Genomic DNA, 18,757 nt, shown 5'->3' on the forward strand with positions numbered 1-18,757 from the left:
TTCTTGTTTGAGTTTTATTGCTTTTGGTGGTTCAGTTAACATTTTTAAAGCTATGTATATGTTCTTTTTGGTGCCTTTTGATGTTGAAATAAGTGTAAAGTTGTGTAGTAGTTAGGTAAAACAAGAATAGTCCAGACTTATTATAATTAAACAGTTATGACTCTGGAGCCTTTAATAATAAATGAGATGTCTAGAATGTATTTACTCTGAGTTGTTTAAATGTTTACCAGTGGACTTGAGCTCTGTGTTTGTAAGGAAATCAGATTATTATGGTACCAAATGTTTTTAGCTGTACACAATTTGCTCTCAAAATTACATGTCGTAAAAACACATTAGGAATCCTTAAATCAATATTTAACAAAGGCAAATATATGCATAGCCACTCTTTTAATCATTAAATACATAATTAGCCATTTTTCAGAATTTCAATTAACTCAGAATAATTACTTTTTACAATGATCAGTATAGATAAGTATATGTTTAAACATATCTTTTAATCTTTAGACAGAAACTTCAGGATATTTCTGAAAGAAGGAGGGGAAAGCCATAACTAGTTATTAAATTTAGTTATGGAGCTAAAGAGAGAGATATGTCACCTTCATTTTCCCGAGAGTTTGGCCATAGTTTTCAGTTTACTTCTTGCATACCGCAAGCTTCTTAATTACTGAGTTAGTATGCTTTGTTGTTTTTAAACTTACTTCATTGACTGTAGCCCCATTTGTCTAACTTGTGGATATTGCTGTAAATTTTCAAAACTTGGCATAATAATAGCCTTTCTGGTCTGATTATTATTAGAAGAGCAGAAACATTTGAACTTTCACTATGTTCTAGATACTAGTCTAGACACTGAGGATATAGCTGTGAGCAAAACAAGAAAAATCTTGTTGTCCTTGAACTTATATTCTGGGATGGTGAGTGGAAAAAGCAGAAGCATAATTTTTAAAATAAATATATAATATTTACTTATTTACTAAACATTTATTTATTTTTGTAAGAGGAGGGAGGTGGACAGAGGATCTGAGTGGGCTCTGCACTGACAGCAGAGAGCCCGATGCAGGGCTCAAACTCCTGAACCATGGGATCATGACCTGAGCTGAAGTCAGATGCTTACCCAACTGAGCCACCCAGGCACCTCTAATAAACTGTAATATTTAGATGGTTGGGGTGCCTGGGTGGCTCAGTCGGTGAAGCGTTCGACTTCGGCTCAGGTCATGATCTCACGGTCCGTGAGTTCGAGCCCTGCATCGGGCTCTGTGTTGACAGCTCAGAGCCTGGAGCCTGTTTCGGATTCTGTGTCTCCCTCTCTCTCTGACCCTCCCCTGTTTATGCTCTGTCTCTCTCTGTCTCAAAAATAAATAAACGTTAAAAAAATAAAAAAAAATAGATGGTTATAAGTACCGTGAAATAAAAGTAAAGCAGGTTAAAGGGAACAAAAAATCACAGAAGGTGATGAACTTATATATACGGTGGTTGTGGAAAGATTCTGATGATATCTGAGCAGAGACTTGAAGGAAGTTAAAATATAAACCTTGGGTGATAGGAAATCAAGTGGGAAGACTGAGATGAGAGGATGTGTGGAATATTCAAGGGGGTAGTGAGGAGGTCAGTGTGGCTGGTGTGAGAAGAATATAGGAGGTGAGATCAGGGAGATCAGTTCAGTCTGATGATGGAAGGCCTTGCAGAATATGATAATTTGAAGTTGGGTAGAAAGTGTTTGGAAGGATCTGAGCAGATGATGACCTGATACAACTTTAAAAGATCACCTTAACTATCATGAAAAGGATAGATTCTAAGGGAGCAAGGATGGCTATAAGAGTACCAGTTAGATGGCTAATGTAATAATCAAGATACCGTGGGTTTACTTTTTAGAAAAATGCAGATACATGTGTAAACAATTTTGTGTAGAATGGCAGAGACCTAATACGTTAGCTTTTTACCTACTCTCTTTGTAGCCCTAGTAAACGATTCTGAACTTACATGCTTGACATAGGAATTAGGAACTACCTTACATCAACCTAATGATGAAATAACTTTTTTTTTTTTTAACGTTTATTTATTTTTGGGACAGAGAGAGACAGAGCATGAACGGGGGAGGGGCAGAGAGAGAGGGAGACACAGAATCGGAAACAGGCTTCAGGCTCCGAGCCATCAGCCCAGAGCCTGACGCGGGGCTCGAACCCACGGACCGCGAGATCGTGACCTGACTGAAGTCGGATGCTTAACCGACTGCGCCACCCAGGCGCCCCGATGAAATAACTTTTTGACAAATCACACACACACACACACACACACACACACACACACACACACATACACACACACAACTTCAAACATATGAAATACAGAAAATACTAAAAATAGTGTAACACTTATGTACTCATCACCCAACTTTGTCAAAGTAACATTTTGTCACTACTTTGTCAAAGTAACATAGTAACATTTTGTCGCTATTTCTTCTTTTTAAAAAATTTTTAAAGTTTATTTATTTATTTTGAGAGAGGGGGAGGGAGGGAGTAGGGCAGAGAGGGAGAGAGAGAATCCTAAGCAAGTTCTGTACTGTCAGTGCAGAGCCTCATGTGAGGCTTGAACTCATGAACCATGATATCATGACCTGATCTGAATCAAGAGTTGGTCACTTAACCGACTGAGCTACCCAGGTGCCCCTGTTCCTTTTTTAAAAGAAAATTTTAGAAATACCATTGAAATCCCTTGTGTGCCTTTCCTTGGTTCCATTTTCCTTGGTTGCATTTTCCTTGTTCCTATCTTTATCTGAAGGAAATCTTTTCTCCTGATTTAAGTATTTATCATTTCTTTTTTCTTTTTAGTTTTTCATTCTTTTTTATTTTTTTAAGTAAGCTCTACACCCAGCATGGGGCCTGAACTCCAACCCCCAAGGTCAAGAGTTGTACACTCCCCTAACCGAGCCAGCCAGGCACCAAGTATTTATCATTTCTGTGCATGTGGCTATACATAAATAATACATTGTTTTGCATTTTCTTTCTGCTTTTTCACCCTAAACAATTTTCTTGAGGTGTTAATTGATATACAATAAAGTACATAATTTGATAAGTTTTGACATATGTGTATGCCATGACACTGTCACTACAGTCAAAATAGTGAATATATCCATTGCCCCAAAAAGTTCCTTCAAACCTCATTGTAACTCTCCTTCTGGATTCTCCCTCCCACATCCCTCTGCACCGCTTCCCATTCTACACACACACACACACACACACACACACACACACACCCTGGATACCCCAGCAACCACTGACCTGCTTTCTGCCACTGTGCAGTAGTTTGGATTTCCTAGAATTTTATATAAATAGAATCATGAAATATGAACTTCTTTTTCTGTCCAGCTTCCTTCACTCTACATAAATATTTTGGGGGTTCATTCATTGTTACAATGTGTATCAGTATTTCATTCCTCTTCACTGTTGAGTAGGTATTCTGTTGTATAAATATACTGCAGCTTGTTTATCTGTTCATTTGTGGTGGACATTTGGGTTATTTCCAGTTTGAGGTTATTACAAATAAAGCTGCTGTGAACATTTGAGTACAGGACTTTGTATGAACAAAGGATTTCGTTTCTCTTGGATAAATACTTATGAATGGGAATAGCTGGATCATATAGTTTTTATTCCTTAATTATTTGAAACTGCCAAGCTGTTTTATGAGATGGTTGTACCATTTCATATTCTTCCATATCATTGTCAACACTTGATATGGTTAAGTCTTATTAATTTTAGCCATTATAATAGGTCTCTAGTGGTATCTCACTGTGATTTTAATTTTCATTTGATTAATGATGTTTCTGTTTTATTTTGAATTATTTTTTATTTCATTGTATGTCTTTGTCACGCTAAGTATACCTTTTGGTTTTGTTATTTTAGTGGTTGCTTTAGGGTTTATAGTATACATCTTATTACAGTTTATCTTTAAGTGATATTATACTATTTCACATATGTTTAAGAATCTTAAATATACCTTTATTTCTCCCCTCCAGTCTTTATATAATTGTTGTTGTATGTTTACTTATATATATGTTATATACTCCATAATGTAAACTCTCAATTATCTTTTTCAAGTGATTTAGATATTAAGGGGAAAAAAACTTATATAATAGCATTTCTATTTCTGGTGTGCTTAATGCATTTGTGTATAACCATATTTCCATCTGGTATAATTTTCCTTTTGCCTAAAAGATTTCCTTTAACATTTTTTGGAGCATAGTTCTGCTGGTGATGAAGAGTTCTGCTTTTGTATATATAAAAAGCCTTTATTTGGCCTTTGTTTTTAAAAAGAATTTTGCTGTATATAAGATTCTATATTAACTTTTTTTTTCAGTACCTTAGAAGTGTTTTCAACTTTTTTTCACTTGCATTTTTTTGCAATAAGAAATCTGTTTCATTCTTATTTTTGTTCTCAGTATGTAGTATGTCTTTATTCTCTGGCTGCTTTTACAATTTTCCCTTTATCAGTGGCTCTGAATACTTTGATCATGATGAGCTCGTGTGACATTTTCTTCACATTTCTTGTGCTCTCAATTTGTAGAGTGTCTTGGATCTCTAGGTTTATAGTTTGCATCCAATTTGAAAAATTTGGGGCCATATTTCTTCATATGTTTTCTGTCCCCTCCCATCTCTCTTCTTCAGAGACTCCAATTACACGTATATTAGGCTTCTTGAAGTTATCTTACAATTTTTTGGATTCCTCTTTCTCTTTGTGTTTCATTTTGGATAGTTTTATTTCTGTGCCTTCATGCTTCGTGTTTACTAGTCTGAGCAGCAGCGGTGTCCAATCTGCTGTTAATACATTCAGTGCATTTTTCATCACACACATAGTAGTTTTCAACTCTAGAACTTTGATTTGGGTTCCTTCCTAACCCCCTTCTTCCTTCCTTCCTTCCTTCCTTCCTTCCTTCCTTCCTTCCTTCCTTCCTTCCTTTTTTTTTTTAATTAAGTAGGCTCCACACCCTACATGGGGCTTGAATTCGTGACCCTGAGATCAAGAGTCACATGTTCTACCAACTGAGCCAGACAGGCACCCTGATTTGGGTCTCTCTTTATATTTTTCATGTCTCTCCTTAACTTTTTAAACATATTAAATACAATTATAATAACTTTTAATATCCTTCTCTGCTAATTCTAATATCTATGTGAATTCTGGGTCAGTTTCAATCAAGTGATTATTCTCCTCATTTTGGGTCATATTTTCCTATTTCTTTGTGTGTCTGGTGATATTTGATTGGGAGGTCTTTACTTGGCGGAGTGCTAGATTTTTTTTTTTTTTTTGAGTGCTAGATATTTTTATGTTCCTATAAATCTTACTGAGCTTTGTTCTGGAATACAGTTAAAATACTTGGAAACAGTTTGATTCTTTTGGGTCTAACTTTTATGATTTATTAGGCTTCATTGGAACAGTGCTCAGTCTAGGGCTAATTATTTCCCCACTATTGCAGTAAAACCTTTCTGAGTGCTCTACCCACTGCCTAGGGAATTCAGAGTTTTTCCAGTTTAGCTGGTGGGAACAGACACTGTTTAAAGCTTTGAGTACTAGGCACTGTTCCCTCTAATCTTTTTGGATGATTTTTTTCTCCTAGCCTCAAGTAGTTTTCCCACATACATGTTCTGATCATTTCTCTGCTACATACTTGAGGATTGTACCCCTGCATATGTGCAGGATTCTCTTTCTATGCAGCTCTCTCTAGTACTTCAGTGCTCTGTTCTACACACTCTGCAGAAGCAGAAGTCTATTATTATGTTTTGAAACTGCAAGTGGAATAAGTTTACTAGTTTTCTTCTGTGGGATAAGAAAACATTAGCATTAAGAAAGATTTTGTGATCAAATTTTGGAATTAAGTTAAAAAGTTGGAAATTATTGCTACTGTAATAATTCACTGAAGAACATTAACTTGGATTCTGTAGAAGAAACTTGATCAGCCTAGTCTCCGTAGCAGTGGTGATACAGAACTTGTTGAGAACACAGATTTCTGGGACTCACTTTAGAGATTCTGAGATAGTAGATTTCAGACCACATTCAGAAAGATAGTGCTCTACAGAGAGTCTATGCTAGTTCTGTAGGTGATGAAAATAAATAAATAAATAAACAAACAAACAAACAAATAAATAAATAAATAAAATCAGCCATGGAACTTCTAGGAGTAAAACTTGACTTTCATAATTTTACTGTCAGAAATATGGAACAGTTGAGCTATGTACTTTTTAAATTTTTAAGAGATTTTGAAAGGGAGAAGCAATAGAAAAGAGGGGATGCGGGGGGAAGAAAGAGAAGTGAGGATAGTAGACAGAACTTAGAGAAAGAAAGATTAAAGAGAGTCAAGGCCTGGTAGGGAATGGAAAAGAGGATACAGTAGATTCCAAAATGAATGCTATTAGAAGGTAAATTATTGCAGATTATTTTGAGCTTCAATTGAATTTAAATTTTAGTTTTGCCTTGAAATATTTATGAGCTTAATAATCAGGATTTAGGATTTTTGACCTCTACTCTGATTAGCATAGGTCCTATAGAACCTGAAGGAGGAAATTAAATCTAAGGTACCATCTGTTGTAAGACACACCATTGTTTTGTGTACCTCCAAGAAAGAAAAAGTGCTGCCAGAGAATGGCACATTGTGCTTTTTTGAATCTATTTTAAGGTGCATTCCAATTTCAGAGATGTTGGAATGTGGGAAAGATATTGTGTCTTAAAATTGATGAAGCGTGGTATTTAGAAGACTTCTATCCTTGTCCTCCACCTCTGTCTTTCCCCAGTCTAGTCTATTTAGTATGTTCTGTTTTCCTAGTGTTCTTTAGGGTAAGCTCAAATCTCACTTCCTTCATGAAGCCTGTCTAGATTCTTATAGTAAGATGTTTCAAGTTTCCTTTGAGCATGTTTCTTACGCCCCTTTCAATTTTGAATATATCTTCTTAATAGAGAATCAAAAGCAAAATAGGAGTTTGGTAGCTCTGCTTTTTCTGCATCATCTGTTAACATTATACCATCTGCCCTAAGCGGTAGACCTAATCCTCCTTTCTTGTTCTTGCTCTACATGTATTTTTTAAATCCTTTTTATTGTTCTTAACATTTTTCATCAGCCTCCGCTCATTCTGGGCTCCTACTTTACTTACATGATTCTCCTTGTTTCAGATCACTCTTTTGTATTCATCCTTGTTCACGTGCCTTTCTTTTTCTTTTTTTTTTTAAAAACAGGTCTCTTAAAATTCTGAACTTACCATAGCACACCATATACAACCATATTGGATTCTTCAGATACCTCTTTTCTTTCTTATCAGATTAGCTTTTTTGTTTCTAGGGTCAGGATATCACCTTTTAGAAACTCTCTCTTTCAAAAAAGATCTTCCTATCACAATATAATTTCTGTGGCATCACACAACTATTTTCTCCAGAAAAACTTGATTCAGTTCCCTAAAGTATCAGTGTTTCCATTATTCTTTTTTAACTATTAAGAGCTCCAAGATGGCATGGTTGCTTTTTCTCATGCGTTTCATTCCCACTTCACTATTTTATCCTTGTATGTCAGAATTAATTCCAAAAAAGTGGTTCCGTTCATTATTTCTTCCAGCTAATGAAAGATGATACGTTTCATATGCTTAGTGACTTATATTATGCATTCCTAGGGAACTAATTTAGTTACATTCTTGATAGTTGGAGATCTCTGTTGTTGTTGGACTACTGCTTTGCCCTTTGTGGAAAATATTAAGAAAGAATTCATTCATTTACTATGTTTATTGAATCAAAGCGTATATGAGGGATCACATATAGCCTTGAGGATACAATGGTAAAGAAATTAGGTAAATCACAATCTAGTCAAATGAATGAATTTATCTTTTATCCAGGAAGATGGTTGGCAATATACTTCCACAGTGAGATTGATACTCATTTTTACCCCTACCCAAATGCTTTCAAACTTGACTTGTTTCTATCCTTAACTTAATTGACCATCAGGTTAATATAATGTGCTTTTCTTTTTTTTTTCAACGTTTTTTTTTTTTTTATTTTTTTTTTATTTTTGGGACAGAGAGAGACAGAGCATGAACGGGGGAGGGGCAGAGAGAGAGGGAGACACAGAATCGGAAACAGGCTCCAGGCTCCGAGCCATCAGCCCAGAGCCTGACGCGGGGCTCGAACTCACGGACCGCGAGATCGTGACCTGGCTGAAGTCGGACGCTTAACCGACTGCGCCACCCAGGCGCCCCTATAATGTGCTTTTCTAAAAATGTTACTAAAACTTTTTACTGTGAAATATAACATGTGTGCCATGCATACAACATAAATATACACCTAAACAAATTGTTACACTGGGAACACTCAAGTAACTACTACTCAGATCAAAAATAGAAAATTGCCAGCATCCTAGAAACCCCTCATAGTCTCTTCCGTATAACAATCACCTTTCTCCCACCAAAAGTAATTACTGTCTTGATTTATATGGTAACTGTTTCTTAGTCTCTCTGTATAATTTTACCACCAGAATGTATCATTAACTTATAAATTAATTTAGTCTATTCTTGAACATTATATAAATTGAATTAAACAGAATATGTCTTTTGTGTCTAGCTTGAGACTTATCTGTGTTCTTGCCTATAGCAGTATTCAGTCATTTTCATTATTGTGTGTAGTCCATTGTATGAGTTTACCATAGTGTATGGTAAATATATACTATGATATGTTGATGGTCATTTGGGTTTTCAGTTTCTATTACAATTGTGATTAGCATTCTTGTATATTTTTACGGATACACATGTGCATACATTTCTGTTGAGTATATTTTTAGGACATTGGGCATCCTTATTTTCACTGTAGTATAGTACCAAACTATTTTCCAAAATAGTTGTACTCATTTTACACTCATTCCAGCAATGAATGTGAGTTCCTGTGGTCTACACATCCTCACCACTATTCAATAAAGTCAGAGTTTAATTTTAGCTTTCTAGTGGGTAGTTAATTATGGTTTAATTTACATTTACCTGACTATAAATGAGATTGAGTAAAACTTATTGTTTATGAGAAGTGCCCATTTTGGGTTCTTGCTCACATTTCTCTGGGTTTTTTGTCTTTTTCTTACTCTCTATAAGAGCTCTTTATTCTGCCTGTGACCACTTTATCAGTATATTTGTTGCATTTATCTTCTTTCACTCAGTGGTTAACCTTTTCATTGTCTTAGTTGTGTTCTTCAATGACTTAGAAGTTCATTTAATTTAATATAGTCAAGGTTATCAATTTTTGTCTTGTTGCTTTCTTATGCCACATTTAAGAAGTATTTCCCACCCTAATGTCATAAAGATATTCTATTGTTTTGCCTTTCACATTTAGGTCTGCAGTCCATTTGGTTGATTATTATGTATGGTGTGAAGTGGTGTGTCCAGTTTTATCTTTTTCCCACAGGCATACCCAAATGACCAAGCACTGAGTTTTGGAAAGATCATGCTTCCCTGCGGTGGAGCCTTTGTTATGAATTCAGTGCATATGTGTTTGGGTTGCTTCTTGGCTGTCTGTTTCATTGGTGTATTTGTCTCTATTCTTGAACTAATAGCACACTGTCTTAGTTACTGTGGCTTTATAATCTGTCAGTATATAATAGAGGAAGTTCTCCTACCTTCTTCAAGGCTAGTCTCAGCCCTGTATATACAATTTCATATACATTCTTTTAAAAGTTTGTTTATTTATTTTGAGAAACAGTGTGTGTGCGCCCGCGAGCTGGGGAAGGGCAGGGGAGTGGGGGGGGGGGGGCGGTGGGGAGAGACAGAATCCCAAGCAGGCTCCATGCTGTCAATGCAGAGCCTTGTGTGGGGCTGGATCTCACGAACCGCAAGATCATGACCTAAGCTGAAGTCAGGAGTTGGATGCTCAACTGACTGAGCCACCCAGGCTCCCTTGCAATTCCACATACATTTAAGAATCCGCTTGTCAAGCTCCACCAAAACAGAAAATCTTTTTCAAATTTATTCTAATTTATTGAATCTATAGATTCAAACCTATATTGTTCAAGGTTGTTCAGCTGTACAGGGTTTATTTTTTTATCCTTTTACTTTGAACTGCCTATATGTTTTAGATGTATTTAAATATATTTTCCAGTCTGAAAATTTTTATCTTTTAACTGGAACATTTATTCCATTTATGTTTTATGTAATTATTGATATATTTAGGTTTAAAACTTATACTCTCTTGTTTGCTTTCTACTTCTTCCATGTATTTTGTGTTCTTTTTCATCTCCATTTTCACTTTCTTGTATTTTTTATTGATCCAACTGTTCTTGTTGGTTTTGGAATTATATACTCTTTTACTGGAAATTACAACAACATCCATAAACAATGTAGATTATACAGGTACCTTGGAATATTTTAGTTGTTTGTGTGCCCCCCAAATTAAATGCTATTTTTATATATTTTAATTTTATACATATATTTAAAATCCTCAAGTTACTATTATTACCATTATGATTATTACTGTTTTAGAATAGTTACTGGTCATCTAGATTTACCCACACTTTTATTTATTTATTTATTTATTTTTACTTAAATAAAAAGTTTATTTTTTTCTTAAAGTTTATTTTAAGAGTGAGAGTAGGGTACTAATTTTCCATGCTTGTCTGTATATGGTTTCAGGCATTGAAGTTTTTATACACTACCCAAAAGACTGGAAGCCAAACTGTAGCTCACCTGAGGGCTGATTGATTTTAGGATCACCTGTACTCTCAGGGTACAGCTCTTTCAGATCCCAGCTCAAAGCACCATAGTGCTTATACTGAGCAGGCCCCAGCACTGAGTATTTTACTCAGAAATTTGTGATGGGAATGCAAGTTGGTGCAGCCACTTTGGAAAACAGTATGGAGGCTCCTCAAAAAACTAAAAATAGAACTACCCTATGACCCAGCAATTGCACTACTAGACATTTATCCACGGGATACAGGTGTGCTGTTTTGAAGGGACACATGCACCCCCATATTTATAGCACTATCAACAATAGCCAAAGTATGGAAAGAGCCCAAATGTCCATCGATGGATGAATGGATAAAGAAGATGTGGTGTATATATGCAATGGAGTATTACTCGGCAATCAAAAAGAATGAAATCTTGCCACGTGCAACTACGTGGATGGAACTAGAGGGTATTTGCTAAGTGAAATTAGTCAGAGAAAGACAGAAATCCTATGACTTCACTCATATGAGGACTTTAAGAGAGAAAACAGATGAACATAAGGGAAGGAAACAAAACTAATATAAAACCAGGGAGGGGGACAAAACAGAAGAGACTCATAAATATGGAGAACAAACTGAGGGTTACTGGAGGGGTTGTGGGAAGGGGGATGGGGTAAGGGACACTAAGGAATCTACTCCTGAAATCATTGTTGTACTATATGCTAACTAATTTGGATGTAAATTTTAAAAAATAAAAAATGAAATTAAAAAAAAAAAAAAAAAGAAATTTGTGAGCCTGTCAAACACTCTGGTAAGCAAGTACCCCCAGGCAAATGTGGCCTTGAGTTTAGGACTCACCTCTCTGGATTTCCACTTTTGTCTAATTCTAGACCTGTACATTTCTTACTGTCTTCTTTGCTTTTTGATGCCTTTGAATTTTGTTTGTGATTTTCAGCTTTTTAACTAGTCATTGGTGGGAGGGTTACTTTGAATTATCTAGTTTGCTATACCCAGAAGCAGAAAGACCCACTTTATATTTTTCACATATGGTTTTGCCATCCTGTTACTTTTATTTGATTTTGGAGAGACTCTATAGCTATATTGTCCAATATGTTAGCTCCTAGCCACATGTAATTGTTGAGCATTTAAAGTGTGGCTAGTTTGAATTGAGACGTGCTATAAATGTAAAATATTTCATTAATAATTTTTATATTGATTATGTGTTGATAATATTTTGGATATATTGAGTTAAATACAAACATTAAAATTAACTTCAACTGTTTCTTTTTACTTTTTAATGTGACTGTTAGAAAATTTTAAATTACATATATGGCTTACATTTGTGGTTTGCATTATATTTCTGTTGGATATTATAGCTATGTAGAAAAGTTGTTGAGAACACATGCTCTGCAGCCTGGATTTGATTCCTGGCTGTACTTTTCATTAGAAGTGTAATCCTGGGCTTTCAAAAATTTTTTCTTGCTTTAATTTCCTCTTCTTTAAAATGAGAATGATAGTAATACCTGTTTCAAAAGTAAGTTGTGAAGGTAAAACAAGATGAAGAAGGTAAATACTTAGTACAACAGACAACTTATAGTAAGTATTGATAAAAATTCAGCCATTGTGTTTTTGTTAGTATAGTATCAGAAATATAGTTCAATGGATATTTTCTTTCTTTCTCTTAACATTTTCTCCTCCACCCATAGTAATAGAATTCTGGACACTATAATTTGACTGGGGCATAAACAGATGCACAAGTTCTGTAAGAGAGTAAGACTATGTCATAGGCAAATAGTCATTAGCTGCAGAAACTTAAAAAAAATTTTTTTTTCAACGTTTTTTATTTATTTTTGGGACAGAGAGAGACAGAGCATGAACGGGGGAGGGGCAGAGAGAGAGGGAGACACAGAATCGGAAACAGGCTCCAGGCTCCGAGCCATCAGCCCAGAGCCTGATGCGGGGCTCAAACTCACGGACCGCGAGATCATGACCTGGCTGAAGTCGGACACTTAACCGACTGCGCCACCCAGGCACCCCTACTGCAGAAACTTTTTAATGCTTCTCCAAGATAATATTGCCTAAAATATTTTTATGGACTATGTGGCAAGTATGTAACCAAGCTTTACAGCTGTAGTTCGGAAGAGAATTGTACAGCCGTTGGTGTCTGGGTGGCTCAGTTGGTTGCACATACCATTCTTGATTTTGGCTCGGGTCAAGATCCCCAGGGTTGTGGGATCGAGCCCTGCATTGGGCTCTGTGCTCAGTGTGGAGCCTGCTTACGATTCTCTCTCCCTCTCTCTGCCCCTCTCCCCTGCTTGTGCTCTCTCTCTAAAATTAAAAAAAAAAAAAAATTGTATTGCCAAGAGATGGTGGTGTGTTAGCAATAATATTGTTCCAGGACTTGCTCTAGACCTAATTCTGCCACTGTGCTCATCTGGAGTCCAGTTTCTCTTTTGTAAAATCATAAGGTTGTACTAGATGATAACATAGGCCTGTATGTTCTATGATTTCTCCATGTTAATGATTGCAGGTCACATATTTTTAATTTATAGTTCAGTTATCCTTAGGTTTTGCAGTTCACATTGGGATGGTAAGAGTGACATAAAGTTAAAGGAAGTATAGAATCATGACAGGATAGAGACACAACTTTTTGATTCACCCAGAAAATCTTACAAGATACATTAGGTTGCAGCTAAACTATTTTTTCTGGATTTTTTTTGAATTAAAAAAAATTTTTTTAACGTTTATTTTTGAGAGAGAGACAGAGCTGGAGTGAGAGGGGGGCAGAGAGAAAGGGAGACACAGAATTGGAACCAGGCTCCAGGCTCTGAGCTGTTAGCACATAGCCTGACGCTGGGCTTGAACCCACGAACTGCGAGATCATGACCTGAGCTGGAGTCAGATACTTAACCGACTGAGCCACCCAAGTGCCCCTGCTTTTTTTAACTTGTTAAAAAATTTAATGTATTTTAGAGAGGAAGAGCATGAGTGGGGGGAGAGGGGCAAGGGAGGAGGGAGGGAGCGAGAGGGAGGGAGGGAGGGAGGAAGAGAGAGAATCTTAAGCAGGTTCCACATTCAGAGAGGAGCTTTACACAGGGCTGGATCCCATGACCCCGGGATCATGACCTAAGATGAGATCAAGAGTCAGACACTCAACCAACTGAGCCACCCCAGCGCCCCTTCAGAATTGTTTTTCATTTTACTAGAATAAAATGGATAGTTTAGATTATATTAAGGTACCATATAGATAGGAATTGTGGTTATAGTTTAATGGAAAGATTGCTGGACTTTTAAGAATATCGGGGTTTTCATTGAATCCTAGAAGAGAGCACAGGCAGTAATTTTTCTGACATTGGCCAGAGCAACATTTTTCTAGATATGTCTCCTGAGGCAAGGGAAATAAAATACATGAACTGTTGGGACTACATCAAAATAAAAAGCTTCTGCACAGCAAAAGAAACAGTCATCAAAACTAAAAGGCAACCTACTGAATACAAGAAGGTATTTGCAAATGACATATCCAAAATATAAAGAACTGATACAACTTAACACCCCAAAAAACAAATGATCCAATTAAAAAATGGGCAGAAGACATGAACAGACATTTGTCTAAAGAAGATCTCCAGATGGCTAACAGACACATGAAAAGATGCTGAATGTCACTCATCCTCAGAGAAATGGAAATCAAAACAACAGTGAGATACCACCTCATACTTGTCAGAATGACTAAAATCAAAACACAAGAAACAACAAGTGTTGATGAGGATGTAGAGGAAAGGGAAGCCTTGTGCACTGTTGGTGGGAATGCAAACTGGGTATTTACCCCAAAATACAAAAATGCAAATTCAGGGGCACCTGGGTGGCTCAGTCCATCGAGCGTCCAACTTTGGCTCAGGTCACGATCTCATGGTTCATGAGTTTGTGTCCCACATCGGGCTCTCTGTCAGTGCAGAGCCCACTTTGGATCCTTTGCCTCCCTCTCTCTGCCCCTCCCCCACTCATGCTTGTTCTCTCCTAAAAATAAACAAACATTAGAAAAAAAAATTTTTAAACCCACTATTTCAAAGGGATACATTTACCTCTGTGTTTATACCAGTATTATTAACAATAGCCAAATTATGGAACCAACCCAGGTATCCATGGATAGATGAATAAAGAAGATGTGATACACACACACACACACACACACACACACACACACACACACACACACAGAGGAATATTATTCACCCATAAAAAAGAATGAAATCTTGTCATTTGCAGCAACATGGATGGAGTTAGATTAATGATGAGTGAAATAAGTTAGAGAAAGACAAATACCATATAATCTCACTCATGTGGAATTTAAGAAACAAAACAAATGGTCAAAGGAAAAAGAGAGAGAGAAAGAGAAACCAAGAAACAGACTATTAACTATAGAGAACAAACTGATAGTTACCAGAGGGGAGGTGGGTTGGGAGGATGGGTGAAAAAGGTGATGGGGATTAAAGAGAGCAGTTGTTGTGATGAGTGCTGGGTGTAATATGGAATTGTTGAATCACTGTATTGTTTACCTGAAACTAACACTGTATTGACTATGCTGGCATTAAAATAAAAACTTAATTAAAAAAACCTCGGTTTTAACTGCACTTTGCTGCTAGATAATTAAGTAAATCCTAAACAAGTTATCTTTGTTCTGATTTTCCTATAATGTAATGATGAATGTAGTAATATGGAATGTAACACTTCACTCAGAGTAAGTACTTGAGAAATTAAAGAAATTAGTACATTTTGTCCTATTATACAGAATTTGCATTAGTATCTGTGGAAGTACAACAGGGGAGAAGAATTTAAAATGTTATATGAAAATTGTTATATTAATATATATTATAAATTATATAATATAGAGATCTATAATTTTTAAAAGCATCATACTCAGATCATTCTTGCAAGTTAGTTGTATTTAATTGTCAAAGAATAGTTGGATTTTATGTTTTTCAGGAGTATAGACTATTGGAAAAAATGGAAAGCTCCACAGTTCATTCTGTGAAGCTAGCACAACCTTAAATTTGTTAAAGTGGCCTTAAGTCTGAGAGAGATAATATAGACACACCGTTCATGTGTGCACATGCATGCACACACAAACAGATGTGTTAAAAGTCCAAATAAATTATTAGCAAATTGAATCAAAAAAATTATATATGTGATTAGAAAGAGTTTATCTCAGAAGTATAAAGATGGCTCTATACCATGAAACCTGCCCGTAGCTCGTTATATCAGCACCTTAGAGGAAAATTTATGATTATGTCAGTAGATGATTTTTTTTTTTTTTGAGAGCGAGCATGTGAGAGGGTCATAGGGAGAGAGAGAGAATCTTAAGCAGGCTCCACACACAGCACAGAGCCAGATGTGGGGTTCAGTCTCATAACCGTGAGTTCATGACCTGAGACAAAATCAACAGCCAGATGCTTAACCGACTGAGCCACCCAGGTGCCCCATGATTATGTCAGTAGATGGTTTTAAAAAGAGAGGGAAATCATTGGATAAAAATCTGGCAACACTCAGAAATGCGAATTAAAACAACAGTGAGATAACATGTACAACTGGCAGTATGTAGGGAAATGGGCATTCATACTTTGGTGGTAGTATAATTTGTTACTGGTAGGAAAACACTGTTAATAGTTATTGAAATAAGAATGCACATTATCCTTTAAGTACTCTCACTTTTGGGAATCATTTTAATTTTTTTAACATTTATTTTTGAGAGACAGCGACAGAGCACGAGTGGGGGAGGAGCAGAGAGAGGGAGACACAGAATCTGAAGCAGGCTCCAGGCTCTCAGCTGTCAGCACAGAGCCCAGAGCAGGACTCAAACTCAAGAACTGTGAGATCATGATCTGAGCCGAAGTCGGATGCTTAACCAACTGAGCTACCCAGGCACCCAGGAAATCATTCCTACAAAATATAGTATAATAGGATATACTATAATAGTGATATATACTGTTATGGTATATTAGGATTATATTCAAGGACTTCTGTTTTGGAAACAACATGAATGACTATTGATCACTTGGAGGAGTCATTGAATACATTATTTTCCATTTATACTGTGGAATATGGTACACCCATGGAAGGATATCCATGGTGGTATTGTTATATTATTGGGGTGAGGAATAACAAATTATGGATTATTATGCACAGTGTAATCCTTTTTTTTTTGTGAAAAGAAAGGCTATATATGTTAATGTTTGCATGAGCAGTGGGAAATGTGTGGAAGGACTGGGTAAAGAGAGGTGGTGGGATCAGTGAAGGCGGGCATCATTAAGTTTGTCTAGATATGTTCTACAGTGTTTGATTTATTATGAAGAGCATGTGTTATCTTTATAATAATCACATTTAATGAAGGAAAAGAATGCTAAACAAATTCAAAGTACCTGGATGTGAGTTCTCATGAAGTTCAATTTGGCTAGAGATATGAAAAATTTAAAAAAAGGTATACTTTCTGCCGTAGAGAATACTTGTATTATTTCCATTTACAAGCATTGTCACAGATTACTTTTGACAATAAAGATATTTCATATTAATAGATGGTGGCTTTAATGATTTTTTTTCTTTTGTAGCAACTCCGTTCCAATATCCGAGAAATGGAGAAACTTTGTTTGAAAGTTCGAAAGGATGACCTAGTACTTCTGAAGAGAATGATAGACCCTGTTAAAGAAGAAGCATCAACAGCAACAGCAGAATTTCTTCAACTCCATCTGGAATCTGTAGAAGAACTTAAGAAACAATTTAATGATGAAGAAACTTTATTACAACCTTCTTTGACCAGATCCATGACTGTTGGTGGTAATGTACTAAGTCTTATTTTTGATCATAGTAATGCATTTAGTTAAAGTTCACCATCTTGTATAGCTGTTGCAGATATGTGAGTCTCCAGGGATCACCTTCTGTTTCAGTCTGCTGAATTGTTGAACCCTGAGTGTGCCTAGAAATGCATGCCCTAGAAGTTTTGCAGGATGAAAATTTTAAGACTGTGCTGTATAGAGTGGAACTTCGAGGCTTCAAGTACCTATTTGTCTATATAATGAAAATAAATGTTATAATATTTCCTAAGGAGAATGTCATCCTGGATTGCAGAGTATGCCCCTTTCATCTCCTGGTGCAGGAGTAGCCTGATCAGGCACGCCTCTTTCTTTGGCGTTCTGACTTTCTTTCATAGTGGATGTTAGATCTATCTCCCAGCTCAGTTTTCTGAGTTTAATGACATTAAAGAAAATCTGCATTGGGGGTCATACTATCAGCTTTTATGAGGTGATACTTTAAGAAACAGTCCGGTAAAACTTGTCATTATATCTCTTTTGAGGATGTAATTGATAATTGTTAATTGCATGATAGTAGTACCTTTATAAAGACCACTAAAAAAAAAAATCTTGGTTTAATATGTAGTAGTACTTGAAAGCAGTTGGTCTTTTTTTTTTTTTTTTTTTTAATCCTATGGGTACTGGATGGCATAACTGATAAGGTTTCTCTACTTGAGTTATTTACTGGAAAGCTTAAATATGAATTTTTTTTAACTACCAAAAGCCAATTTTTTAGCTCCTGGCTTTGTTTTATAATTGCTTCCTTCATTTTTCCTTCTTTGTTTCCCTTTAATTATGCTATCTTGTTACATTTTACATATGTTCTAAGTTGCCTTAAATCTTAGTGGAAAAAGTGGAATATAAATAAATTACAAATCAGAATAGAATCTGAAGGATATTATACCTGCTGAGTTTTCCCCTTTTCATTTATGTAGGAGGCTCCTGTACCATTCCCTGTCTCCAAAATTAGTTTATTTTTAATGTTATATTTTCAGTACTAATGACCCAATAATTTACAGGGAAGTCCAAATTTAGAAATTGGAGGAAACATTTAGGCCATCATCCAGACTTTCTTGGTAATCTTACTTTTATTGTATCCTCAGTACGTAGCATATAGTAGTGCTTGGCACATAGCGGGCCATTAATAAATGTTTCATAAATGTGAATAAATAAATGTGTTTTTGGAGACAATTTTATAATTTCGGATGTGCCATACTCACTACACTCTGTGATAACCAGTACCTAAAGTGTTGTT

At 36.0% G+C, this 18,757-nt stretch overlaps 1 protein-coding gene across 2 annotated transcripts in view; it reads left to right on the forward strand.

Annotated features, from left to right (window-relative positions):
* Positions 1-18,757, forward strand: part of STX17 (syntaxin 17) — a 67,335-nt gene that overhangs the window by 26,600 nt on the left and 21,978 nt on the right. For both annotated transcript variants that reach the window (XM_023242506.2, XM_023242507.2), the window contains exon 4: positions 17,263-17,488. In XM_023242506.2, the coding sequence (XP_023098274.1) occupies positions 17,263-17,488 (226 nt within the window). The remainder of the gene's footprint in view (positions 1-17,262; positions 17,489-18,757) is intronic.

Source organism: Felis catus, chromosome D4 (assembly GCF_018350175.1).
Source record: "Felis catus isolate Fca126 chromosome D4, F.catus_Fca126_mat1.0, whole genome shotgun sequence".
NCBI lineage: Eukaryota > Metazoa > Chordata > Mammalia > Carnivora > Felidae > Felis > Felis catus.